We start from the raw sequence: 27,605 nt of genomic DNA, 5'->3' as shown, positions 1-27,605 counted from the left end.
TGCCCGCCTCACAAACACCACTGTCTGCAAGGCAGCTGGCATTCCCGCTGGGGACACGCTGGTGATTCGGAGGCAAATCCAACCTCCGTACACTGATTTACACCGGCCGAGCATCCTGTGCTTATCTCTGCTGCAGGGGAGACCCGGGCATCCCAGCACCGCTGGTACCGCTGGCCTGATGCTGGGGCCGTGCTTTATTCCTGGGGGGGTTTATGTGCAATGAACTCATTCCTTAAAAAAAAAAAAAAAAAAAAAAAAAAAAAGGCAAGGTGGTGGTTCACTGTGCAGCTTTATGGCTTCTTTCCTGGCTGCACACGGCAGGTTTAAAGGCTTCACTCAGAGGATTTTGTTATTTTGCCGAAGCACAGCGAGGACACAGACCACGCTGAATTTTACTGTCTTCTAGATGGGAATTTGGGTGGGTCGGACCTCGTTTCCCTCCCATGCAAAGCTCCAGGAGCTTGCTCAGAGCAAGTCTCGAGCAAGTGGAACAACTCACAGCAACACCCAAGCCCCTCTGCTGTGCTAACTTGAAGCTTTACTCCCGAAATTGCCACAAATCGGCGCGTTGAAGCAATTGCACAAGGTGTGACAGGACGGCTACGGAGTCAGCGAGAAAAAGCAAATCGATCCCAGCATCTTCAGGCAGCAGCACCGGCTCTGGGTTGGCTAAAATCACTCGATCCCCAACACTTTTGCCACCAAACCCCCCCCAGCTCAACACTTTTCCTAGCAGCATTTTGAAAGGGAGGGATGGCATCTCCTAGGTTTTTTTTATTAATCCGCTGCAATTCGGGAGTTAGGGTGGCTCGCCACGATTCTCCCTTGCAAATGACTCACTGAGGCGGCCGCGACCCATGCACGCGCGCAGCCTGCTGACACCCCTGCTATTCCCCCCCCCTGCTTTGCACGGGGTGGGGGGGGTGGGGGGGGGTTGCAACGTGCATCAGGGTTGCAGCACAGCTCCCTGCAACCAACAACCCAGTATGAGGAAGCCAAAGGAGAATTAAGCAGCTGAGAGCCCTGGAGAAGGCGAGGGCTCTGGTTTTCTCCCCAGTTTTGCAAGGAATCATCTAAATCAGTCCCAGGGTTTTTACAACAGAGCGGGGAGTTTGGCCTCGGTTTTTTATTTTTGCCAACAGAGCAGCGTGGAGTTTTCCAGGGGCCAGTTTTAAGTTTTTTTAGTGCTGATTAACATTTTTTGGACCACGGCCTTTCAATCTGTTTCCTGCTTCAATTTACTGAGTGCTCATCGGGAAAAAAAATCCCAACAACCCAAAAAAACCCCAAACCAAATCCAAAACCCCACGGTAAAACAAGCCGTGGAGGAAATGGTTGCACTAATCATGTTAAATTAAGCAGTGCTTACCCTGAATTAGCGCAGATCTGGACCAAAATAGAGGGGTGGCTTAATTAGAGACTTAATAACTATAAATTTGATGGGGATGGATGCAAACTGGAGGGTAGCTGGCACAATCCTGGCTCCAGTGGTTGCATGCACTGGAGCACCAGAGGGGGTTGTGCACAGTCCTAGCCCCAGGGGTGCATGCATCGGAGCACCGGGGGCATTGTGTATAGTCCTGGGCCTGGGGGTGCATGCACAGGAGCACCGGGGGTGGGGGGTGGGGGGGGGTGGGTGGGGCGGGTGGGTAGGTCCTGGCTCTGGAGGTGCATGCACCAGAGCAGTAGGGGGGCAGGATGCACCAAATGCACGGTCCTGGGCCCTGGGGGTGCATGCACCGGAGCACCAGGGGGGTTGTGCACAGTCCTGGCTCAGGGGGTGCATGCACCGGAGCACTGGAGTATGTGTGTGTGTGTGTTGTGCATGGTCCTGGCCCCAGGGGTGCATGCACCGGAGCACTGGTGTGTGTGTGTATGTGCGTGTCGGATGCACCATGTGCATGGTCCTGGCCCCAGGGGTGCATGCACCGGAGCACTGGGGTATGTGTGTGTTGTGCATGGTCCTGGCCCCAGGGGTGCATGCACCGGAGCACTGGTGCGTGTGTGTGTGCGCGTGTCGGATGCACCATGTGCACGGTCCTGGCCCCAGGGCTGCGAGGTTGTGCATGTTCCTGTGCCCCGGGGGTGCATGCACCAGAGCACCAGGGGGGGGTCGGGTGCACTGTGTGTTCAGTCGTGGCCCTGGGAGTGCATGCACCCAAGCACTGGGGGGGTTGTGCACGGTCCTGGGCCCCAAAGGTGCATGCACCGTAGCACCGGGGGGTTGTGCATGGTCCTGGGCCCCAAAGGTGCATACACCGGAGCACTGGGGGGTTGTGCATGGTCCTGGCCCCCGGAGTGCATGCACGGGAGCACCAGGGGGAGTCGGATGCACCATGTGCACGGTCCTGGCCCCGGGGGTGCATGCACCGGGGCCCCGGGGGGTTATGCAGGGTCCTGGGCCCCGGGGGCGCATGCACCGGAGCACTAGGGGGAGTCGGATGCACCGTGTGCACGGTCCTAGCTCCGGGGGTGCATGCACCGGAGCATCCCCTGCTCGGAGGGGTGGGGACGGGACGCACGGGAGGCCCCAAGCACCCCAGTCCCGGGGGCTGCCAGGCGCGGAGACCCGCGGGGGGAAGCGGCGGATCAGGCCCGCGCAGCCCCGCTCCCCCCGCCGCCCGCCGCGGGGTGCCCGGCCCGGCCGCTCCCGCTGCTCCCGCTCTGCGCATGCGCCCCCCCCCCCCCCCCCCCCGCCGCGGCGGCCCCGCCCCCGCCGCCCCGCCGCGGTGCACTGTGGGACACAAACAAAGTGCCCGGCCGGGCGGCGCGGCGCGCAGGAGCTCGCACCGCCGGGACCCCCTCCCCGCCCCCCCCCTCCCCCAGCTGCCTGCGCGTGCCCGCGCCGCCCCCCCCCCCGCGCAAACCTCTCGCGGGGGGGCACGCGCGCCCCCCCCCCCCCCCTCCCCCTCCCCGCGCCGCCTGAGGGGGAGGCGGCGGCGGCCTCCTCCGCCGCCTCCTCCGCCGCCTCCCGGCCCGCCGTCATGGCCCGTGCAGGGCCCCGGCGCGGCCGCCGGTAGAGGGGCTCGGCCTCCCGCGCACGCCGGGCCCAGCCGGCCCCACCGACCGCAGGTAACCGGGGCGGGGAGCGCGGCCGCGGCCCGGGAAAGGGGGCGGCGGGTGGCGGCGGCGGCCGTTGGTTCCCCTCAGGGGCGGGGGGACGGCTCCCCTGCGCGCGCAGGCGGGCGCCCACCCCGGGGAGGGCTCTGCCCGCTGCCCCCCGCGGGCCCGGCCCTCTGCCCCCGCCCCGCCGCGGCCACGCGTGGCTCCGGGGGGAGTCCCCGGGGCTGCCCGGCCCCGCGGGGGTGGCACTGCGCCGTGCGCTCCCTCCGCCGCCTCCGCACGTGTGTCCCCGGCCGCCCCCCGCGAGGGCCCGTGCTGCCCGGGGGGGGGCCCGTGGCGCCTGTGAGCCCGGGGGCGCGCTCGGGTGCTGCCCGGGCACACGCAGCCGCGGAGTTTTGGCGATGGGGCGGGGGGAGTTGTGTTGATTCCCGCATCCCAGCGGGATACCTGCTGCCTTTTCCACTGCAGGCTTCTGGGAGGAGAAGAGGGATTCCCACTAGCTGTTAGGCGAAGCTTGCCGTCCCTTTGTTGTTGGGTTTTTTTTTTTGGTGTGTTTTGTTTGTTGTGGTTTGTTGTTTTTATTTTCTTGCAACACCCCTTTCTGCATCTTCTTTACTGCCCATCTGCCGTGGTCTGCAGTGCTGCCTCCACTTGCACCCATGTCCACGCACGATGAGGATATCGTAGTGCTCGTCTGCCAAGATCTGTTGCATCGAGATCTGTTGCATGTTTTTCTGCTCTCCCTCCATGTATTCGGGGTTATTTTCCTATATGCAAACATAAACATTGGCAGATGCTGGGGGGGGGGGGGGGGGGGGGGAGTTGCATAGTCTGCTTCTTGCTTGCCAAGAGCATGTTGTCTCCTTTCGTACACACAGGGCAAGGGTACCACTGCCTTCCAAAATCTGCTGTACTTCTTTCCACACACAGGTGTGCTGGGGGATGGCTCCATGCTTGACCACCGCAGCCTGTTAATTATATAAAACCTAGGAGGCTTCTTCCTGTCTGCAAAAACCCGCTAAGTTTTTTTCCACCCAAATAGACATGCACACATCTTCCACCAAAGGCTAAGAGGTGACTCCTCCAGCCCGTCTCCTGTTTGCGCTGCGCAGCTTGTTCTGCCTGCTGATGAGGGGGAGTATGTCTCCTCCTACGTATGTATACACACCAGGGTTATCCCGCTGACTGCCTACCAGAAGCCGGTGCATCCCGCGTTGTGCGTGTTTGTACACATCAGGAAAGGCTCAGGCAGCATTTCACTGGCAGCCTTTGGGAGGCAGGCAGGCAGGCATTTCTCCTACATGCTTCCAAGGAGAAGGTTTCCACTGTTTGTCCTTTCATGTCTTGTATGTTCCCACAGACGCCCAGCGGCAGCTGTTTTGGTGCCTGCCCCCAGACCATAGTACTTCCCTGCTACACGTGCTGGAGGGGTCACCTGTTCTTACCCATTTCTTATCTCTTCTTGGCTGCACTTCATGGCTGCCCGCTACATCTTTCTTTCGTGACTGAGACTTTCAGCCCTTTTCCTTCATGTGCTCTGCTGATACTGCAGTGTGGTACAGTCAGGTTAAGGCCTACCTTGTGTTTTGTTTTGATGTTAGGTTTTTTATTTGCTGAGCAGTCCACCAGAGTAAAAATAAGTAGTCTGTGTACTTCCTTGGGGTCTGCAGACCCCAAGTTGGAAAGCACAGTTCTAAAATAAGTTTCATTTCTCTTTTCTGGTCATACACAGAACTTGTCCAGCCTAGGATCTATTGTGATGTTTCTAGAAGTCTCCTGCTTTCACCCTGTGTGAAGCCCTTGGTTTGCCATACGCACGTGGGGAATTTCTCAGGTTTCCCAGTTACATGTTTGCCCCTGCTTTCTTTCTGTGCTTCTGCCTGACGTGAGGCTTTTCCTTTTCCCCTTTTTTAATTTTTATTTTATTTATCCTTGGGATGTCTAGTACATTTAGCTTTTACTTAGGTGGAGGTCACCCAGTTCACCTCCTGAGTCGATCCCCAGCCTCTAGCTGCGTGTTTTCACAGACGAGGTGACATGTTGTTTATCACATGTGGGGCACGCCTGTGGCACCGCTCTGCAGACCCTGCAAGGTGACACTGGGCAGGAATGGCTTGCATGCAGGTGGGTCACGGACTAGCATCCAGGAGTCTTTTAGTATTTTGAGCGCGATGTGCTTTTCTTCTGCCATCAAGGTCTCTTACTGTAGCTTGACGTCTACACGCAGCACAGATCCAAGGTGTGTGATGCACCTGGAGACCTTGCTTGGGCTTAAGTGCATCTGTTTACAGAGATAGAGCCGCACAAGTGTTAACCTGCTAGCTTACCAGTATAAATGCCTCCATTGATGTAGAACTGTTTATACCAGGAACCAGTTACAATGCTGTAAGTGTCTCTCCCTAGGGACTACTTCTATTTGAACAGCTGTTTTTAATCCGAAACTTTAATTGGTGCGAACACTCCAAGCAGTCCCTTTCCAGGCGAAGGGAATTTCCAGCCCTACTTTAGTCTCCCCAGGTGGATGTTGCACGGATGCTGACTTGTCAGGAGGGAGGATCGCGCTTACTTTCCCACACAGGAGGTTTCGTGCTGGTTTTGTTTGCAGGGTGAGAGAATTCCTCTTTTTGTGACTGTCGGGGTTGTGTTTGGGGGGTTTTTGGGGGGGCGGAAGGTGGGGCAGGGGGACTGTCCTTACGTATTTCTTCTGTAATATGCAAGAGAAGTAGTCAGCAACTGAAACTGAATCCTTGCCATGTTTGTTGCAACAGGAGGTTAATCATGAACTCTGGCAACTTTTAAAAGGGGTGGTTTCATTCTGCGGTGTCTGTAGCAAATGCATGCTGTTAGGAGGGTCTGGTCAGCCGTTTGCAAAAGGGATCAAAAGCAAATACAGCTTCCCTCCTGTGTGAAGTTGAACGAGCATCCGAACGTTATTTTTGGTTGTATCCCGTGACTTGCTCGAAGGAGGCTTTTTATTTTTATGTCCTTCTCATGAATGGATGTGCGATGCCTGTGATGTGAGATGAATGGTGTTCGTGTGACTTGTCACTGATAAGGAGAAGGTCCAGGGTACTTTGTGCTTGTATTGGTTGCTTCTGATCTAGCATTTCGCCAGCATTGTGTGTTACATCTGGTGAACTTCTTTTTCAATGGGCTTTGTGGAGGTCTGGGTATCTTCCTCTGAGGAGATCTGGTGGTATGTGTAACTTGCCTCCTTTTTAGGTGTTGTAATCCGCTAGCTTGAGCAAGAAGAAAGTTGTGCTGTGACAAAGCAGCGATGCTTTTGCTGGCACGTGACGAGGAAGGAGATGTCCCTTGACGTAGAGGGGATTGTCTGTTGACATTCTTCTATCTCACCCGCTTATAAGTAGGTTATCCCTGCTCAAATTATGCAACTGTGCAGACAGCCAGACTTCAGGAATTCCAAATGCTTCAACGTGTCGAGTGCTGACTTCTAAATTAAATGCCACAGTTGCAGAGTGCGTTCACAGTCTGTCACTTGAAATATGACATCAATCTTGGAATCGCGTGTGGCTGAAAAGGGGCAGCAACTTAATTGCTTGTTTCTTTGAAAAAGTGTTGTGTAAGATTGCAGGAACAAAACTGGGTGAGAGATGTGCCTCTACCTGTAATAGTGGTTTGATATGGAAGCAGGTGGCTAGCTTTTCAGCAGTAAGAAGCAGGACAAAATACTGAAAATGCTGATTTATATAAGAAGTTGCAATGCCTCACTCTTTGTGGCTGCTGCTGTTGCCTTGAAAGATGCAGTTTCTGGTGCATAGATCTAATTAAATAGTTGTGTACTTATTGCTAAGTAAACATAGGAGTCCATTACTCTTAACTTGCCTTGGAGATCAAATTGATTCTTCTAATGGTTTCACTGGATGAAAACAAATGTCTAGTACTGCTTTGTACAAGGTGCCAAACGAAATGGTGGTGGTAGCAAATGAACTGCAAACCTGATAAAATGGAATTTGTGCATACGGATGGGAAGAGAGGAATTGTAAATGCTCGGCATATCATTTAATTCTTACGTTCCGTTTAATCAAGTTATCTTGATTAATCAAGTTAAGGAAGTGACTTAAACTGTGCGTTATTTGTAGATAGCATGTTTTTAATATATTCCAATTTAGAGCTGGGGAAATGATTATTTCACATGAACAGGTTTTTCAGAGCATGTGAAAGATGGGATAATAAGGACTGCAAAATGTGTGCTGGGCTCAGCATGTGGTCTGTGACAGTGGCCAGAAGTAAATCATTAGGGGGAGAGTGGAAGAGCATACACAGACAGCGCGATAATCATTCCTCCATGCATCTACCAGTGGTGACAGGGTTGAAAGTGGCCCGAACTAGAGGGCATGTGCTGACAGTCATGTTCAATAGCGCCAGTTGAACCTGTCCTCCATGGATTTGCCTAGACCTTTGGAACAGTTTATACTTGTAGCTTTTGCAGTATACTGTACAACGAATCTCACAGTTTGTGCAAAAATAATTCCTGGGTTTGGGCTTATTTTTGTTTTAAACCCAGTGAATGGTAATCTCTTCGAGTGACTGCTAGTTTTTGCGGTGTGAGAAAGAATAAAGAATCTTTTTGCAGTCATCACCTCATTTGCAATTTTACAGATCTTTGTGTTCTCAGTTTTCTGTCTTTAGTGGTTTTCGGGTTTTTTCTTTTCCAAGCCGTATTGTCCCAGTCTATTTAGTACATCTGATTTGACCACAGTATTTATTTGCTTGCTTTATCCAAGAAGACTGAATAAAGGCAATTTTTTCAGAGCATTAAGAGATGCCTTATAATAAAGGGACACTTTGTAGCTCATCTGTGATATCGTTACACAGTAAACATTGATAATGTTTTATATTCCGAAGTACAAATGAACATAGTAATTGTAGCGAGAGCTAGTTTAGGGGTAATACAGATCGTGAAGAAGATTCTGGTTTATAAAGCTGGCTACAGATGGCAGTTGATACGGCATTTTGTGTTTGGATGTTACCAGGAGTCCTTCATGGAAAGCCTGCAGTTATGGTGGGTACTTGCCAGAGTTAAGTCTTTTGGAAGGTTTTGGAAGCATGGAGATGCTATGTCTTGTGGAGACCCAAGAGCCTTAGAAATCTAGAACTTAGTGTGTTTGGGTCTAACTGGTGGGTTAAGGAGCAAGTTGGTCCCATCTTAGGGACAGATGCTTATGTTGTCTTGGAGCTCTGGCAGTTTCTGCAGTTTTCTTCCAGCGACTTGGGTTTTTGTTTTGTTTGGGTGGTGGTTTTGGTTTTTTTAAAAGTGGATAAGTACCCCTGTTAAGAAAGAACTTCTCAGTTTCTGTGAAATGTTCGTAAAAGATGCTAGAGATTTCAGAAAAGTCCTGCATAACTCTCCTTGTCCCCAGCCTGAACTGTGGGTATGGTTCTGCCAGTCCAGGTTTGGCCATACAAGGGAAGAAAGTTAGAAGGCCTGAATAATTGCTGCTCACCTGATAAGGTGATTTGTGGATGAATACAAGGATTTTTAATTTTCAGGGCCAAGAAGAACTCCTTTTAGGCATTTATCTGCATAAATGAGTCATTAGGAAAGTAAAGGGTACACATGGTGCTAAATGGGGGATGACACAATCACATTCCTGCCTTGCTTAAACTTGTTCAGGATTCTTTATAGCTGCTTCCGTTGGAAAGGTGGCTGCTTGTTTATGTGTCTGTGACACCTTGACTAGCTGGCCACGGTCCATGCCGTCTGGATTAGCGATGCCTTTTCGCCTCTTCACATTGTACACAATGTGTGACTTCGCCTTGATCTCTCCCCTTTGCTCTTTACACAGGTTTTTCTGTGGCGTTGCTTGTCAGCGCAGGCTTCCAGCACTTCGGGTGTTAATGGGGCTAGCATGCTTCAGGGAGATTTAAGATTTGCATTGAACTTCAGAAAAATTCATTTATTGTAGTTAACGTGGATTTTGTTAAGGTGTAACGCTTCCTTGCTAATCTGGAATAGAAGTGAGAGAAGGAAAGCTGTCATTTCTTGTAATAAACCTGAATACTTCAAGCAACAAATGAGTTGACAGGTAAGCTTTGTGGTGAGCTAGTAAAAACTAGCACTTAGCCAAATTTGGCTGTCACAAACCTAATGATTGTGATATGCAGTTACAGTCATTTGTTTCTGTAAAATGAGGAGACAGGTTGTCATTTCCAAGTGACAAAAATTAAAGCCTCACGCACACTAAAGTAGGAGGCACAGCTTGGGGGTGATAGCGGAGGGCAGAAATTCCTTCCTGAGTTTGGTTGCTGACGTAATGCACCCAGTTAGGCACTTGTTTTTTCTTGGGGAAAATGAAGAAATATGTGTGTGAGGAAGCACAGGTAGGTTTTTTGGTGTGTTTGGTGTTGTTTTTTCCCCTATTGACTCTTGCATGGATGTAATGCAGTAGTGCTACCGAGAAAATAGTGAGCCATACTGGAAAATTTTGGTATGCGGATGCAAAAGACCATGCTATTTCTCTTGATATTTCTTTCACGTGGTACCACCAAAAAGAAAGGGATTGGAGATTTTGGCTTTTGTTACTAATTTGGGAGGCTGGCTTGAATAATCTTTTTGGTGTATGTTTTTTGTAAGTTGATATGCTTGCAGGGCTTCTGAAAGTGAAGACTGAATTGCTATGGGTAGCCATGGTAAAACAAGAAAAATTAGCTTTCTGGAATTGAACTAGAAGGTTGCTGCCTCGTGGCAAATGAAGGTACTTTATAGATATTTTTTGGCAATTTGCAGTACTTAGAATAATTTAATGTTTAGCCTGGGTTTTGGTGGTTTGGTTATTTTGTTGTGTGTCATTCGTTTTACTGCTGTTGAAGACCAAAGTCTATAAAACCGAAGCCTTGCTTTTTATCACGCAGAGTGGGAAACCGTCATGTAATGACTTTTCTACGCCAAGAAATTTGAGAAGAATTTAACCTGAATTTGCACAGAGCAAAAAGTGTAAAGAAGGTATTAAGATCACATAAAAATTATGCATGAACACTGTCATGGAAAGAGTGGTTAAATTTGAATGTGTGTCTCGGGGATGTAACACATCAGTCCATTCCGTATGATCTGATTATGGTCTGCAGGGCTTGCCTGCGTGAGGATATGAAGAGGACAGTGAACTCACTTGTTGCTTTTATTCTAGTTTAAAAAAAGATGAACCCGCAAACTCTCAGATACGAGATTTGCTCATATGTTGATGGCACAAATGTCTCTAGCATGTGCTTTCAGGGCAAACCACTGTTCGACTAGCGATCTAGTAGTTTGAGCATGTGCTTTCTCAGAGAACCGGTGAAAAACAGAACTTGCAGGGCAGTGAATCCATTGTGAAATATGTCAATACTTTCTATCTAGGGAAGTTTGCACATTAATTTTTATTATGAGAATAAACGTAGTTCAATATATAACAAGACCTTTTAGCAGTTACTGCTCATATTGTTAAATGAGCCTGACTTTTAAGTACTATCAGAAAATTTGCTTTTATGTGTTATGTGGAACGCTAATGTGAGATTCCTACAATGAGAAGTTTAAAGTGCTGGAGGCTGGGGAAAGTGGCATTTATCTGGTTTGCTTATTCAACCATGTGAAAGCTATATTAGGCACATAAAGTTTATACTTCGCACTGCAGCTTCAAAAAGGCAACAAGTTAAATCTGGGGCCTTTGAAGTAGTGAATGGTAACATTCTGTTCTCTGGAAGAGCTGACTTCAAATGATCACACCAAAACTTGAAAAATGTGGTGGTGGCTGGGGAGAACAAGACTTGGGGCAGGGGATAAGGCTATGAAAATGTGTGGAGTTTCTTGTGTGTTGTTAGTAATAAAGAAAAGCCAGAATCTTGTGCCTGATTACATTCCGGAAGTTCTTCACTCATCCCGTACCAGATTGGTGAAAATTTTACTGTTTTAAATTCTCCCCAGATAAATCTTACTTGAGAGTTCAGCTGTTGCATGAAACACGGAATTTGTTGGAGCCAGCGAACCTCAGTTATGTAGAAAGGTACAGTCTTTTAAGAAAATTACATCTATCTTTATCTGTAAATGGTTTCAAGAAACATCTTGTCTTCTAGCTGTTGCGTAAAAATTCAGTGGCGTCAGATCACCAATTTACATACGGTGCACGCTACTGTACTGCCCTGATTATTGTAATCTCTTCTTTTAATTAGATCCTGAGATTAAGAGCTGTCTCGCTGATCGGTGCACATAATGTATGCCCCATCGGTTCTAACTAGTACATGTTTCTAGCTGAATGTCACCTGGTTAAGTCTGATACTCTGAAAAGATCTAAGCATAGTTTACTTTACAGACGTGTTAAGGGAGAGATGCACAGAGAAGAAAAACACACCAAAAACCTCTTTTTGAGAACCTTTCAGGAGGTTAAAATAGATATTGACAAATACCTGGCAAAAACGGAGGTACTAAAATACTCTGGTTGTTCTGTGGGCCTTTCAGTTAGCTGTTCAATTTAATTTCGTAGTGTGGAGATCTTGCTCCAAAGTTGCTGTTAACAGTTAGCTTCCAGATTATAGCTCAGTTCTGTTACTAGCTCCCTGGTATATAATGTCGAGGTTTTAATTTCATACTGTTGGATTTCCCATTAATTTTGTTTTGTTCCTAGGACTCCAGTTCTCAGTCATTTGTTTTTACGTGTTGTGATGACGAGACATCTTAACCTTTTCATCAGTATTTTTTGAGCCAGTCTCTACGGAAACACTCGGAGATTGTTGCTAAAACAAGTCTTTATGACACTTCATGGGTAAACTCTTTAACCTGTTATTTCAAGTACATGAATTAGTTCTTTTCAGCCGGCTCCTTAGCTTCAGATTGTCTATTCATCTCCTTGTTTTCACTAATAGCTCTATATATCATGTTTTTCAACCGTTTTAATTAAGTTCTCATCATATGTGGCATTTCCTTTTTTTTTTCCTTCTGAAAAATATCAAGTCAGTTTGACATACTTTAGCTTCAGTAAACACAGGTGGTGTCCCATTTTCTGTTTATTTTCTTATTCTTCCTTCTTTTCTTCAGGTTGTTTGCATTTAGCCAGATTACTGCAGTGGTATACAAACACCTATAATCATTTATCATTAAGAGATGAAAACATCTCTGTATTTTCCAATAATCAGAGCTCCCGCACTAAGTATTTGAGAGATGAAATTAACACAGTGTTAATGTAGCCATGCTTTCTGGCAGGTGCGTACCACAAAAAGAGACAATCTTTGAACAGTCCTGCCTCTTCTCCTGGTACACTAGCACATTTTCCCTGAGAACTAAAATACCAGTTTGCGTGTTTGTAGTCACAGCGTCTAATGGAAACATTTGGAGATTGACTCCTAATGAAAGGAGTGGTAACATGTTTTACACACCTACAATGTGATCTTTAATCTTCAAGTTTTATCTAGACTAGGAGTTGTAGCTATGCTTTAATCTCCTTACTGTATTAATCTAGCACACTCAGTGCCTACGTACAGAGCTCTCGATTGTCTGTCGGTGGTTCCTAAGCTTTTTTGGTTATAAGTTGTTGTCAGCTCTCAGCTTCTCCCATCAGTCAGTAGAGTCTGCTGTGGCCATGGCCATTTGTAATGCTGTGCAGACTAATTTTCACTGGTGAGAAGCCAATGGGACCATTTAGCAACTTAAATTTCACTATGTACAACTTGAATTCCAGCTCGGTGATACTTCCACAGTGAATAATTTCCTGATTTATCTGTGTATTGGTTATCTGCTACAGAGTTGCCTCATGACAGCTGTGAGTTTGTCAGCTGCAGTGACCAGAACTCTCATTTGTCTCTGATTTGCCCGAGACCTAGGTGGTGTGCTGTTCCTGCAACAGAAATTAAAAAGGAAGGTTTACAATAGGATTAAATTCTTTTGCCAGTTTGAGATCAGTCAGAAGAAAGTCTTGCAGGCCGCTTCCTGTAGGCCATGTATACAGGATGGCAAGGGACAAGAATAAATCTTGGAGTGTCACTTTCACAAGGAAATGACTGGTCAGAGCTGCACGAGAGTCTGCTGCAAGTATGTGGCTTCTGGTGAAATTAATGGATGTGGCCTTGGCATCTGTTACCTATTATGGTCAGGCAGGTGACTTCTTAATTCTGTGAGATGCAGGGGTTGGAAGAGATCCTTTCTGAGTTCCAGGATGTATGCTTGGGGGTTTCGAACAGATACAGTCTGCAAAGGACATGCTGGAATCTGTGTTGGCCCAAATAAGTAACTTCTGTGTCTTGTTCTGTTCCATCACTGGGAAGTTTTTGAAGGTTTGTGGAGGCACTGTTACCGAGAGGTTTGGCTTGGTTTGGGTGTACGCATTCCCATCCTTTCTGCTGTGTGCTGGGCGCTAAGGTAGGCTCCTCTTCAAGCTGCAGTATTTCTTCCTAGCAGCCTGCACCCAAGGCTGTCTTTAATACCTCCTGCCATGCTGTCAGAACATGACTGCTGAATTTTTATATCTGACTTTCTTCATTTGCTAATTAGGAAAACGCAACAAAAATCCTTGAGACGCGTTGTGCTTCAAATTATATGTAGAAACAGCAGTTCCTGAAAAATTGTGATGGCTTAACTAATGGTTTACAGCTTTTACTTTGTTATGACCTCGTGGTGCAAGAACAGCAGCTCTGTGATATATTTTTTGTTGGTTTTAATATTCTAAAATAAAAGTAGTAGACCTGTTCCTCTCTTTCATTACCAAAGATGTTGTTTTTTTATGTATCCAGCAAACATCCTGCTTTTATATGCTGAGGCAGTCTTGTAGCTTGAGGAAGACTTTGGTCTTCTTGCCCTGGAATCCGTGTGCTTTTTACTTGGAGCTTTGTAGTTTAGAACCAGTACAACAGAGTCGTTTGGAACTAAGCAAATATTTCTGATTTATTCTTGGTCTGTGTTGCTTTAACAGCGGGCATCGTGCTGTTTGTGTCTTAATATCCATGGTGTAAAAAAAAATTCTGCAAAACAGAGGAGGAAATGGAAGAGCATGCTAAGGTACTGTCCATCTTCTGGCGAACAAAGTCGCAATCAAGTAACAGGAACGTGCAGAAGCGGATTGCAAGAACAGTGCCTTCCCCTGCCCTGCTTCACAGTGGAGATTTGGTAATATGTTGTGATCAGGGTCTCTAACAAGATATTTTGGCTTCTATCTAGGTCCCTTCGGTTCTGTTCAGATAGCTCTGAATCAACACAGCCGCACTAAGCGGACGCACTAAGCGGATGTCTGCCTTGCCCTGTGTGCCCAGAGGGCAGTGGCAGTTGCGGGATAGGGTTACTGGAGTTTTGAAGGAGTGCTGGCCAGGAGTACGCTCTGCTTTGCATGTCAGAACTTTGGAACCCGCTTCAAGGTGATGAATGAGGATGACAAAACGATTTTGCTGAGCAGGCCCTGGGCTCGTCGTGACAAAAGCTGGGGAAAGAGATGAGAATTTTTGTAACCGTTTTTAGGAATTTGCACAGAAATGGGAGCTCTTTCATTAGCCTAATACCTGGTGCGTATCGGTTTCTTTACCACTGAGTAAAGCACATGTTCCAGCATGTGGAGATTTTGAGTTTGATGTGTTCAGCAGCAGCATTGGTCTCTGCCCAAAGCTTACACTTCAATGCTAATAGGAGTAAAAACAGAAAGCCAGAAGAGGTGGATTTTTTTCACTCTCTAGTATGGGAATATACTTCAAGAAGTTAATTAGATTGACTTCTTTTAACACCACCATATATGACACGGTGGCCCAAAACAGTCCCTGGGTTTTGAATGATAAATTGCAGAGGTGATAAGTTGCTGGGAGCCGCAGCATCTTGAAGAGGAGGTGTATCAGCTCCCCTCAGTTCCACACTCAGCTGAAGTTCCAGTCATGCAAACAAGTTTAAGTCTGTACTCTTCTGAGGGGAAAGGAGTCTGTTGTTACTGCAAAAAATTGCACCCTGAACTTTCCCTTAAAATGTATATGTAAATGTTTTCTAATTTTGTCCTTTCAGAAGTATTCTGTTGCAGCTGACCTCCCATCTCAATTTACAATAAAATCATTTGTAGAATAAATTGCTGGTTTTGGCACCCTACTCCTTGTCTCAATGCTTTCACCAGCTCCGAGGATTAAAATACACCTACCAGATTTGCATCATGCAAATCCACTTTTCCGTCATCTGAGTAATTCTTTTCCTATCCACATTAAAGATTAATGCTTTCAGTAGCAATGATAATATGAGCCGGTGCTGTAACTGTGATCTAGGACTTTGCCATGCCTTCACACATCTTCTTTCATCTCGTGGCATGTTACAGTTAAAGCTTTTGCTTTCTGTTGTCAAAGGGTTTAATTTTGGAGAAACTTGGGATGTGTTAGGAATATGAAACAGGTATTTCATGGACACTGTGGGCCTTTCATGTTCCCGAATAATTATTTTGGAAGAGGAGGTGTGGGATGCTTTTTCTCCTTGTCCCTTGCAGGTAAATGCTATTCCTGCTCTGTCAGAGGACTTGGAGTAAAGAAATAATATGTGCTTTTGCACCTGCCTCCATTTCCTGTCCTGTCAAGGTTTGCCTTAGTTGGTACCAAGCAAGTCATCATGGACCATGGCATAGTTCAGGATTTTCAGATGTGCAAATTTTTTCAGCAATTTTTGTGAAGAGTTGCAGCCCTGGTGCTTTGACTTTGTAAACCACAGCCCTTACAGCGCTCACAAGGAGCTTAGCTAAATGCTTACAAATTCATTTAAGATTGCAGGGGGGAGCTTATTGCTACAACACGTTTCCACGAGTGGTAAACAGTTGAGACCTGGGTGCACGGAGTTCATCTTTCGTCTGAAAATTATGTAGGCTGTTCCCACAGACCTGGATCAGTTAGCGTTATTTGTGTGCACTTACACATTTGAACCATGGCTGCTTCCTGATGGTGTTTTAGTCTGCCTCTGTGAAGCTTAACGCTAGTTTTGAAATACTGCCTGCCACCCTTCTGGTGGCTTGTACCTAAAATTTAGGAAGATGATCTTTTGGAAAGTCTGTTTGCCTGGGGTTTTTCAGAGGAAGAGGTGGCTGCTTGTGAAGCAGTTTGCCACTGCAGCATCCTTGGAAAGTGCTTTTGGGGGGAAAAAAAATAAAGTGGTGAACATGGGTACAAGCTTGTGTGCAAGTACAAAGAAGGTAACAAAAACTTCTTGTGAGTGACACTAATGGTAGATAGAGTCAACAGCCTCAAAAGTTCTGGCATGTGAACTTGTCAAAAGTGGTGTGCCAAAACCCCAATTTTTACAAAATAAGTGGCCTTATCAAATGCAGCACTTGTGGAGTACATAGGAAAAGCACAACACGCTCTGTTATATGCCTGCTAGTGTGAAAGGAACTATTACTGCTAACAGTAAATAGATGGATTGTAGTCCTCAGCTTACTGTGTGAAATTGCTCTACCATTAAAGCTCCCAAGTGCAGCTCTCCGGAGTTAACTTATCTCACCATCAGCAATTCATTGCTGGGCAGACAGAGGTCTTCCCACAGGGCTGTCCAGTGTGCAGCTCAAGAGCCTTGTCCAAGAGCAACTCCCCCACCCCCCAGCTCCTTAAAAATAGAAAATGCCTGAAAATTGTCCTCTTCTTGAAGCTGGGAGGAAAAGGACACAGGAACAATTTCAGTGTCTTGAGGTATTTCAGTGGGAGTGGTTTGGAGAATAGAAGTCTGGTTCCCAAACTGAGAGGCCAAGGACCAGGGCAGCCCCGGTACTGAATGCTCTCCTGTTTTTCGCAGGGTATAGTATCACCTCAGCCTTCGTTTACAGACTGCAGCTCAGCATCTATTTCAGGTTTTAACATAACGGTGTTTATGAAGCAGCTAACTTAACACTAGCTCCTTTGTGCACTTACAGTTTGAAGTATGCTGTCCTAGAGGAAATTGAAGTTCTGAAACACTGCATACTTATCTGGATGGTTCATTTCCCCGGTCCAGTCACCCACTGCAGCTAAAGGTTACAGGTTTGCATTCCACAGATTCCAGTACACCGAAGTGAATACTGCACATTGACGTAATTTTGAGCACAGAAACCTTGTGTTTGCCTTCCCTGTTTTCATAAATACCATCAGACTTGCCAGTGGTGGGCTGAGCTCAGACTAGGTTTACTGGCCTGACTTAAAATACGCTTTAAAGCAAAGTTTAGCAAGTGCTGTTGACTCGTTTGAAATGAGAATGGTGTGGCAGCTCCCGCCAGCAGTTTTTTTGTCAAGTAAAGCAAGGCAAGATTTGTGGTGGGAGATAGTACCTTTTATTAGGCCAGCTGGTGTTGGGGGAAACAGATGTGTGTTTAGATACATGAGTGTTTCAGGTCTGAAATAAAAGTAACAAACTCAAGAGTTAAGTACACGCTAAGAGCTGTTGTTGTAATTAAGTTATAAAGTTAACGATACTAACTAGCTAGTTTGAGGGAGCAAAGGGTGCTGGTACCTGTGTAGCACACTGAGAAGGTGACAGAGGTAAGGTGGTCCAGGTCATGCATTTATCCCCATAAGAAGATTTGTCTGTGTCTGGGCTGCTACTGCTGTTCGTGGGACAGTGCTGTAGCCAGTGCCTGAGGAGTGGTTTGGGTTAAAAACAAATGCCAAAACTCAGAAGGTAACTAGTGATCTGATTTACACTGTGGCCTCACAGGTGATCATACCTGAGCAGTAGGGTGGCAGTTTCCTAAGGTTTTTGGGCACTGAAGCTGACCTGGTATTTATGCGTCTGAAGTCTGTTGGTTTTAGTGTTCAGAAACGTCGGTGTTTTCATGCTATTTTGTAAGTTGCCACGGATCAGGATACAGAGGGGTGGAGTGGTAGTTTTGCAGTGCTAAAAAATTACTCACTTCTGTTGTAAAATGATGTAGCTCACTGAGAGACTGAATGCAGACAGCTCTATGAGTTTGTTTCACGGACTCTTCCAAAGAAAAAAAAACCCCAAGATTATTTTAGATACCATGTTTCCAAACCAGTGATTTGAGCCATAATATGAGGCGGTAGGTGAATAAGAAGCGAAGTTTTTGGTAGGTACAAGTAGGCAGTATTAAGAAATATTTTTCAATTCTGTTACAGTTGCTTTTCCATTTAGACAATGTGGTGCACACTCGTACTGATTCTAAGCACAGAAACTTGACATGTGTTTAATCATTGGCCCAAAACAGTGTATGTGAATTGCTAACTCTTGCTAAAACTTGTTTTTCAGTAGCCTTGAAACAGTAAAAAGGAGCTAAGTTACTTGGAACTACTTAAAGGTCAGGTCTACATTAGTGTTCCTAGGATTAAAAAACCCAAACAAACAAAACAAAAACCTAATTTTTTTATTAGTTGTATGGTTTTGTTGTACAGAGTTGTAAGGCTTTGATACAGTAGTACTTACCTTCAGGCTGCTTTTGGCTAATAGTGAAGAAAATTCTTTTTGCTCTGGAAGCCCTGAAGTGCTTGCATCCGAATTGTCACCTTCTCCGGAGACCCGTGCTTTGGTGGCGAATCCCCCCATGTTTCCAGCGCAGGAATGCACACTGGAAAAAAACTTGTCTCAGAACTGTAAGTCTCTGTGGCAAAGTTGAGTACAGCCCATTAAATACAGGCTGAAATGTCATGCTGAGAATATTTTTAAAACTTTTGGAAGTGTCTTTACATTTCAACGTGTTTCTCGTGAACTTTGAAATACTCCAGTATTTTGTGGGCCAGGATATGCGGGGGGATGTGGGGAGGAGGAGCTGTGCCGGCAGCAGCTGGGAAGGAAAAGGCAACCACCGTTCCTTTGATGATACCAGCCCCAGTCCCTGCTTAGAGAATCGCTGATGGTTTGTGGCTCAAAGATGAACAACTTTTCCAGCTCCAACCCACTTATTGCTTAGTTTATGTGCGCACCTTGATCTCCCCACCCCAAACGCTCCCAAGTTACAGTGTATATTTAGTTCTAGTTTATGGCTCTTTAATCACTCCTGAATGTAGCGCCCTATACCTTTATGGTCTAATGACTGCTGCCGTGGACTGCTTAACAATCGGTAGCTAATAAGATGTGACAAAATGTCATTTTGAAATGGTGACGATCTAGAGATGTTCGACTTGAGGTGAAGTTGTTGTCTTGCAGCCCTTTACCCTCTTTCATCACTGTGACTTAGTGTAGCTATAAAAGCGCCCCGTGCCACTGAAAGATTAACAAAGAGAATTGAACCATTTTATAACCTGGCTGAGCTTTAGCATGCTCATGCTTTTCATGCGGAAAATATTTTCATATTGTTTAAATTGCCTTCTAAAAATATTTGACGTTTTTACTACCTCATTAACTGTAACGAACTGATACTGTTCCCCCTCCTCAGCCCACCCCTTTTGATTTTTCTGAAAATAGCGTGCATATGCATACATCCTTTGTCCACGCTGAAGCCTGTGTAGGAACCACTTGTTTCAGTGGTGGTGTCAGTGCAGTGAGGGGGAAGGTCATTTTGCAGAAGTGACTTAACAGAGCAATACCGTACATTCATGGCAGGCACGCCGCTCCTGTAATAAATTTAAATCAATTTATTGCACATCACTGACTTCCGCTATTTTATTTTAACTTCTGTAACCAGATCAAGGTCAAGGAAGCAAAAGATGAAAGGAGAGGGGAAAGGAAGCCAGAAGGGGAGAGGCGGGCAGGAAGGGGGAAGCAAGACAAGGAATGGTTCGGAGCAGGGTAGCAGAATAGAGCGCTCCCACTTAAGAGACTGAAGGGCTCAGTGTTACTCGTTCAGATGAACAGAGAAGGAAAATAGGTTAGCCTTCTGGGTGCGTAAGAATTGGGGGGATCGCTTGCTTAGGTTTTTCTCCATGTTTATAATTATGTATTCGTACCGTTCCTAAATACCAGGCACACCGCTGATAGTTCTTGCAAATGTATTATTCTTTTTGTAGCCCGTTGCTGAACAGAAGTACTTCTGGACTTCCGATGTGCCAAGGAAGTGCTGCAGCAACTGGGAATTCAGAAGGAAGGGTATCCCAAGGCCATTTTAGAATGCACTGTTACAAGATTTTACTGTCGCGTTTTGGTCTGAGATCAATTAAATATGCTTTTCATTTGATTCATGCTGGAGAACAAACAGTCTGGATCTTCAGATGCCTCTTGAGGTCGATATGTTTTCTTTCAGTGAAGGGAATGTTTTGCTTGTGCTTAACTTCTTCCTCTGCAGTAGTGTGAAATTTCATTTTAAATCCAAATGGCCATTATAGTTTCACTCAGACTTCATATATATGTTGTTAAGTGTTAGTTAATCTGTTCTCTCAAACAGATATTTTTCCTCTTGATACTGCAAAGCCTTTCAGACAAAGTGAAATTGTAGGAAAAAGAAGAAGCCAAGTGTAAATGTCTGTAGAACAAGGTGGGCTCTGACAGCTGCCATTTAAATATGTGCTAAGACTTGTGAGATTTGTGGTAAGTTGTTCCAAACTTGCAGTGCTCTTTGTATCTGCGAAGTTCCACATGAGCAATTTGCAAGCGTGGTATGTTTTTGCATACATTTAAGGGAAAGGAGAAGGATGATGTGAAGAAGCTGGCTGACTCCGGGAAATAATCAGATCCAATTATGTTGCTGATGTTTAACCACCAACTTCACTGAGATGATGTTTCTATATCATGTTAATTGTGTGAGTCATGTGGAACACAGAAGACTTTTCAAGGAACCTTGGGGAGGGCTTAAGAAGGTGAAACGTGGTGGCTTATGTTTCCTTTACAGTGAAATAATTCAGAAATAATTGGAGAGAACCCAGGAGCTGATTTTCCTCGTTCGGAGATGCTCCGCTCTCTGCAAATAGAGACAGCCTTGGTGGCCAGAGAAGTTCCACTGCGGGGGCCGAGGACGTCTGGGCATATTGCACTTGGCTTGGCACGGCATCTTTCCTCTGTGTATTGCAGAGAGATCGAGTCATGGATCAGCTTCATCCTCCTCAAATCAGAGGCATTTATTTTTCAGATACTGCTGCAGCCTTAAAACCTGCAATGTGGGGCATGCACCCCTTTCTCCTCCTTCAGGGCCTTGCACACAAACCACGCATCTGCTCCCACACAGAAGAGAACTGGTCCCCAAGAGGGCAGTTTTGTACTTTTCAGAAGAAAGAAGTTGCCCTCCTCATATTACTTATCGCATATATAAAATCAGTTTATGTGTTTTTGATGTAAACTTAAACTTTCCTTTGAGGTTTATAATCCATTGTGTTTTTGAAGGAATTTTCAATAACTTCTCATCCTTGTCCAAAGCTATTTATTAAAAGCAGCTTTAGGCAATCAGTACCTGCGCTACAGCAGGAAAGCAGAGCTGTTGGCAACTCTTATTTTATGTTTACTAGCTTGAACTCTGTCCTTTGGAAATTCATGCTGTAGTTTCTCTAAAGCTTTTCTGGTATTAAATACCTTGTCTGGGAGATTTGCTTGCTCCTGCACACTTGTAGTGGACCTGAGCTAACAACTTTTCCACTTAAAAGAAACGTTTGACAAAGCCTGTCAGGTTTAAGAACCGTAAACAATAGTTTCATGGGCCCAGAAAATAAAAATACAGGTTTCTCACACAGATGATAGTTTTAAAAATGCTTTCTTTTCAGTATTACAACATCTGTTTTTCCCTAAGCTGTGTTAGGAATTTGTTTTGAGTGGGCAGTAGCAGAAATGTGGAAGATGATATTAGTGGTAAATTGCAAATAATTTGATCTGCGTTTTTGAAAAGTACAGGTAGGTAATGGCATTCTGTAGAGTTAGTCCATTGCACAGTCTGAATCCGAGGAAGAACCTGACCCTAGAGAACTAGGCTGGATTTTCTTCATACAGAGTCTTATATCAGTGAAGCCACTTCACTTTTGCTTTCAGAGATGAAAATGACAGTTTTCCTCTTTGTTCTAGGGTACCTGTGATCTCTCATATGTGGAAAGAACGCTAGCATAAAGGTGAAAAAATGGGTGTTAAAACATTCACTCATAATTCCCCTGCTCACAGTCAGGAGATGCTGGGAAAGCTGAACATGCTTCGTAACGATGGACATTTTTGTGATATCACCATCCGCGTCCAGGACAAAATCTTCAGGGCGCACAAGGTGGTTTTGGCAGCCTGCAGCGACTTCTTCCGTTCCAAGCTCGTCGGCCAAGCAGAAGACGAGAGCAAGAGCGTGTTAGACCTGCACCATGTGACAGTGACTGGTTTTATACCGCTCCTGGAATATGCTTACACAGCAACACTATCTATTAATACAGAAAACATTATCGATGTGTTGGCTGCAGCCAGCTACATGCAGATGTTCAGCGTTGCTAGCACGTGCTCGGAATTCATGAAGTCCAGCATTTTATGGAACACGCCCAACAGCCAGCAAGAGAAGGTGCTGGATGCAGGACAGGAGAACAGCGCAAACTGCAATTTTACTTCTCGGGATGGCAGCCTTTCTCCAGTTTCTTCTGAGTGCAGCGTAGTGGAAAGAACCATTCCTGTTTGCCGAGAGTCACGAAGAAAGCGCAAAAGCTACATTGTTATGTCTCCCGAGAGCCCCCTTAAGTGTAACACACAGACAAGTTCCCCCCAAGTGCTGAATCCTTCAACTTCTTACCCAGAGTCCAGAAATCAGCCCGTGGACTCATCCTTAGCTTTTCCCTGGACTTTTCCTTTTGGAATTGATCGAAGACTTCAGTCTGAGAAGGTGAAGCAGGCGGAGAACTCTAGGACTTTGGAAATGCCTGGACCCTCCGAGTCCAACAGAAGAATTACAGATTACATGACTTGTGAGAGCACAAAAGCCAGTTCTCCCCTTGTGATTGAGGAAGACGTGCGTGTCAAAGTGGAAAGGTTAAGTGACGAGGAGGTGCATGAGGAGGTATCGCAGCCTGTTAGCGCATCCCAGAGCTCTCTGAGCGATCAGCAGACGGTCCCAGGAAGCGAGCAAGTGCAGGAAGATCTCCTGATCAGCCCACAGTCTTCCTCTATAGGTATGACCGTTTCGGGCGTTGGATACATGTTCAAATAGGCATGTGTGCACTGTGATTTTAGTGGAGGGGATCTGCCTGTTTTGTCATGCTTTACTTTTGAGAAACAGCCTTTTTTCCCCTGGTTTATGGAATGCTGCATGTAAACCCCAATGGGGGATGAGACTTGGAGCTCTTCTAAGTAACTTTGCAGAAGGCAGCTAGGAAAGGTAAGCCTGTTGGTAGACCTCCTTCTTCAGCAGAGATCGATAACCCTTTTTACCTCTAGTTGCTTGGCTGGCGAAAATAATTCTGTTTTCCTTCATGTCAAAGTGCATGATCTCAGCTGAGCTGCGACACCAAATCTAAAAAACTTGTGGCTGTAGCCACAGAGGGATAGAATGGTACTTTGCCCCAGACTTAAAACCTTGTATAATCATGACAGAGAGCCTTTGTAAGAAGATTTGCAAAATAAGTGGTGGAACACTCTCATCTTAATGGCCCAGACGAAAACAAAACCACACAGTCATAATATTGAGAATCTTTCCATTTCTGTGGGATTTGGTTCTCAAGTTGCTTCTTCAAACACTGCCAACTGCTGAGAGAAACCTTTTTTCCATGAAAGACAATTTGAAGCCCGTTTTGGGTTCTTCGAGCAGGCTGTTGTTTAATAATAGCTAATACTTAAAGGTTACTGTAACAATCCCTGTTTTCCTCTTTGTGCAGAATGCATTGAATGGCTTTTAGTAAGTCAGAAGATAGAGAGTTTGCAATATTTCTAGTGTAATTGCCAAAATTTTGCCTGAGTCAGCTATTTTGCTTTCGGTTAAGTGGCTTGACCTGTACTCGGTAGAGTTTATTGAAAGATTTTTAATAAAGCCTGTTTTGTTTGAAGAGTGTAAGGGTGGCAGATGTATTGGTCTGCTTCATTCAAATAATGTATACATGAAAGGCTGCTTCAGTTAAATAAATAAATAAACTACACAACAAAGTAAATAAATGTAGCCTAGTAGCCTGCATTATTTGTTTTGTTTGGTCAGCATAACACTGTGCCTTCTCTGAAGACAGCGAGCGTTAGATCAGTCAGACCATTCCAGGACTTCAATATATCATCAGTGTTCTTAAACTATTCAGGTAATAAAAAGAAATGAAAATATTTTCCATTTATCCCATCCTTCAAGACTTTATGTTGTTGGTTTTGCTCATCAGTTCTTACAGCTCGTTTGTTGGTATTTTAGATTGGCAATGCTTTTTCCAAGCAAAAATGATAGATTTACTGGAGACAAGGCTGTTTACCTTTTCTGAGAAGCAGACTTGCTATCAGTTTAAATGTAAATGTTTAAGTGTAGTTTGCCAAAAATAGTGTGTAGATTCAAAACTAAAAGGAACAATTTGTTTGCTGGGTAGTCTCCAGGAAAAGTGGTCCTTGTTCAAGAACAGGTTTAGTTTGAGTCAGTTTTTAACTCATTATAATAGGAACTTTGGAAGGCCCTTGCCAGGGCTATGTAGAAAGAGATGCAAATTGTGTCATCGATCTAATTGTACTGTCACAGACAAAATAGAACAAGTAGAAATAGTGATTAGAGGAAGTTAGAAATAGCGTATCAAGTGAAAGGAGGGAGTTTTACCAACTATAAACACTGTATGCAAGCAGCTTAAAAGAACAAACTGGGTGTAAACTCTGGGTTACAGATGAGTAGTATATGATCTACGGAAGGTTTTGGAGGACCTCTCCTGTAGTTAGAAATACAGAAAAATTTCATACTCAAAAGTGGCGTGAATGAATTGGGGCATGAGAATGTGAGACTAGGACTGGATTGGAGAGAGAGAGGTGCCGCTGGATGCTATAAAATCTCCTTTCCTAAGAGAGTCTTAGCGTTAATAAAAAATACTTTGTAATGTGCTCCAGTAGCCAGGCACCTTACTGACTTTTGTTCTTGCTTCAGCCAGTTTCCTGAAATGATTTCTGTTGACAAGCAACTGTGCACATCTGTCTTCAAAAGGTATCTCTTTTTGAAGCCATTTTGGGGAAAGTTTCCCGTTTCCTGTTCTGGGTTTTGTACCACTGAGGTCACGTACCTGACCATTTGTACGGCATGGGGCAGAGGATCTTAGGCTTTAGTGATTATAAAGTTTAAAGTTAAATGTCTGTTATTGAGGATGTTAGTACAGCATGTTCTTCCTTCAAATGGCCACAGGGAGAAGAAAAACGTGCTAGGCCAGAGTCTTCAAAGTGCAAATCTGTTCTTTCTCTTTGAATATGTTTGACTGAATATTTAGCAGTCTTCGCATAACATTGTTAACTATCCTCAGAATAGTTTTTATTCACATTTTGCTGTAAAGAGAAGCAGTGCTCTTGCTTTTGAGCACAGTTCACATGTACCTAATATATGATAAGGCAGGCTTTGTAGCTAGAAAGCACTTTTTACCTCCCCAAAATGTATTGCCTTATGCAGTAATATAAGAACAGCAAATGGAGGCAGCAAGATATGTTAAAAATGCAGCTTTCTCTTCCCTGAACATATTTTCCTTGTGTAATTGCATATATTTATCTCAGTGTTTTATAGTGCATTTATAAAAGCATTCCTGCCTCTCTTTCTGATACTGCAAAAAGCTCTTATTCACTCTTTGGGCAATTTCAAGAATTGTTCATTTGCAATTTATTATATTTGGAAGCACTTTATAATATGGAAGGAGACGTGAAGCAGGGCCTTGATAAATAAGTCATTATGGTTACAACAATAGCTATGTCTGAGGAGATATTTTCATAACTCATTAACACTGTTTCCATTTGAGAGGTGAAGGCATAAAATTAAACCTAAGAAGAGCAATTTGGCTTATTTTTCAGTAGACTTTCAGTTAAGTATTTCATGAAAAAGAAGAATAAATCAAAACAGAATTAACTTTTGTAACTTTATGGATTGCTTAGTTGCTGAATTTCCCAAATGTAATTTGTCAGCTCGTAACAAAATCAAAAGTTTTGATTCTCTTAGTGTCATTTTTAAACTGCTGGAGGTGCAAGTTTCTTGCCATCACTGGCCCCAGAACGTGGGGTTGCGTTAAGACAATAATCTTGCACTTCAGCAAGGTTTTGTAGAACACACTGACCTTTATGGGGCAGCCTTTTTTGGAGACACTACTCTCGTTCTTTTTGACAAAATATGCATATTTTCTGCTTTACTTTCCATGTCTTTGTTCCTTCTCTTTGGTTTTCCATTTTGTCTGACACTTGTCATTGTAGACCTAGTGATACTTGATTTTCCTAGTGAGCTTTAGAAGGGGGTTCCCAAATTCCAGTTGCTCATGTACCACTCTCTCAGAAAGCACAATTCTTTTTACCATAGCAGTAAGAGTGGCTCCTAGCACTGTCCTAAGCTTCTCTTGTTCTCAAGATGTAGGTGTAGAGGGAGATAGCTTCCCCCATCTGTTCTCATCTCATGTGGATTCAGTGGTAGAGACCCAAAGCCTGCTTGACTGTTCAGAAAAGTTCAAGCGGTGCTTCGTGTGCAGCCTCAACAGAGGGAGAGTGAGGCGAGATGGAATTACAACTTCCAAGTGACTTTCACGCTACTAATCATGCATACGTAATGATTTAGGAGCCCCTGTGTTGGAGAGGAACAACAGCAATTCTGATCCTTTGGAAATTTGGCGGAGTTCAACCATTCGTTTTTGTCACCTCCCATTGCACCTATAGACATCATCAGAGGAAGAGGAGGAATGCGAGGTGATCCAGTCGGCTCTCTGCGCTCAGCTTAAAGACAAAGCAGGGCAGGGTTTATCGTTTATCTACATAATCATAACCAAACCAAGAGGATTTTTATTTTTTTTTGTCGAGGGGGTATAGTTGGCGTGAGGTGGGGGTACCGGTTCTTACAATTGTTTTAGTACCGTACCACCATCTTCCCTCCCTGTTAGGGTGACATCAGGCCACAATAACCTTGCGTAATACACCTAAACAAGGACTTAATGCCAAACTCCAAGGGGTGATGAGGGAGGCCCATCTGAGCAACAGCACATCAGGTGAACGAAGTTGTAGCTTTGCTTTAGTGCTGCTTAGATTCTGCTTCCAAAATGCACTTGAGCTACAGTTGTTTGAATGTCAGTGCACTGAACAAAGCTCTGGTTTTGTGTATAATTTCCCTTGCAAACAGATGCGTGGTCTCTTTTGTGCTGCATTTCTAATTTCTCAGAGGGCTCTTCCTGTCTCAGTATCTTATCAATAAGTGAAGACGTTATCAGGGAACAGATATATTTTATATATATATATATATATGGAAGATTTGGAACACAAAAGCAATGTAGTGTAGCAGGATGGAACTCTTTATTGTTTAAGAAGTCTTGAAAATTGATGAAATGGTCCCTTTAGGTGAAGGTAACATTTCTGCTTTACAGTGTTAGTACTGGATGTGTTTTGAAAACTCTGGCTGTATTTAACATAGATTCTTTCCATTTTCTAGGTGTGCCAAATATTTGCCCTTTATTGAATTGTCTATTTGCTAGATAATCTGTGCAGAGGAGAAGCTGATTTGGAACATGTTGCTTCTGGGTTTTCGAAATGATTTTCCCAAGACAATTTTAGTATCTTATCACCCAGGAAGCAGTGTCTCTCACAGATTTGGGAAAGCAAGCTTTATATGTATTTACCAGCCCCCCCAACCCTTTTT

General features: G+C 44.9%; 1 protein-coding gene across 11 annotated transcripts in view; it reads left to right on the top strand.

The window, feature by feature from the left end:
• The first annotated feature begins 2,917 nt into the window (after nucleotides 1-2,917).
• Nucleotides 2,918-27,605, top strand: part of ZBTB44 (zinc finger and BTB domain containing 44) — a 44,560-nt gene continuing 19,872 nt past the window's right edge. For 10 of the 11 annotated variants that reach the window (XR_008819117.1, XR_008819116.1, XR_008819115.1 and 7 more), the window contains exons 1-2: nucleotides 2,918-3,072; nucleotides 21,896-22,965. Coding sequence is in view for 5 of the 11 variants with exons in the window: in XM_056322699.1 (XP_056178674.1) it covers nucleotides 21,948-22,965 (1,018 nt within the window). In the remaining 6 variants the exon portion in view is untranslated. Of the gene's footprint in view, nucleotides 3,073-21,895; nucleotides 22,966-27,605 lie in introns of those variants that run through there. The other variant, XM_056322701.1, reaches the window with a different exon arrangement.

Source organism: Falco biarmicus, chromosome 20 (genome assembly GCF_023638135.1).
Source record: "Falco biarmicus isolate bFalBia1 chromosome 20, bFalBia1.pri, whole genome shotgun sequence".
NCBI lineage: Eukaryota > Metazoa > Chordata > Aves > Falconiformes > Falconidae > Falco > Falco biarmicus.
The sequence above is the reverse complement of the archived record's forward strand: the minus strand, read 5'-3'. Positions and strand labels throughout refer to the sequence as shown.